This window comes from Alligator sinensis, unplaced genomic scaffold, assembly GCF_000455745.1.
Source record: "Alligator sinensis unplaced genomic scaffold, ASM45574v1 scaffold218_1, whole genome shotgun sequence".
In the NCBI taxonomy this organism is placed as follows: domain Eukaryota; kingdom Metazoa; phylum Chordata; order Crocodylia; family Alligatoridae; genus Alligator; species Alligator sinensis.
In genome coordinates, this window is record NW_005842083.1 from 315,774 (window position 1) to 316,516 (window position 743).

The 743-nt window shown below is 40.6% G+C and overlaps 1 protein-coding gene across 1 annotated transcript in view; it reads left to right on the forward strand.

Annotated features, from left to right (window-relative positions):
* Window positions 1–216: 216 nt before the first annotated feature.
* The window catches only part of LYSMD3 (LysM domain containing 3), a 13,399-nt gene continuing 12,872 nt past the window's right edge, over window positions 217–743 (forward strand). Inside the window, exon 1 of the mRNA XM_025204463.1 lies at window positions 217–282. Within this exon, the coding sequence (XP_025060248.1) occupies window positions 217–282 (66 nt within the window). The remainder of the gene's footprint in view (window positions 283–743) is intronic.

A 743-nucleotide genomic window follows, 5' to 3' on the forward strand; every position in this document is an offset into this window, starting at 1 on the left:
ACCCTCCCCCTTAAACTTGACTTCTGGATAGCTTTAATCACTGGCTAGGCACAAATACTGTAAATTTCTGCATTTTTTCAGTGACCCATGATATTTCATCTCCTTTCATTCATGAGATTAAAATATGCATTTAGGTGCTTAACTTTAGCAGCTCTAATTTGAATATCTTGACTTACATCTGTAAATATAAATGCTAATTATTTCATAACTTACAACATGCTGATGGAAAGTGACATGGTTACATTGGCAGGAGGAGGAAATGCTGAAGATGATTCAGAAAAGGTAATAATTGTTATCTTGATCACTGACCTACTTTCCTTCTGGACTACTCTTTTAAGAGTCTTCTAGTGTTTCTAAATGTGTATCCCATTTCCTAGCTTCTGCTCTGTTTAAGCAGCATTACACCTAACATGACCAAAGGAAAGATGGTAGAGATCCTGTAGTTGCACTTGGAATGCCATGAAGCGATTAACACTGACCCTGTTGCTCATTGAGTATGCGCTATTAGGATATGCAAAGTAACCTGCATGGAGATGGAGAAAGGCTGTATTCCCATTAGCATTCATGAGAGCTGTGCAGCTACAGTCCGACTCATCAAGTTGGGAATATACTCTTTTGTTATTGATGGGAAAATGTCACTGGTTACAAATGGTTACAGACAGGGGTGTAGTAGGGTCAGAGCAAACTCCAAGACCCTTTTTTTTTTTTGGGGGGGGGGGGGGGGGGGGGGAAAGGCGCCGCCA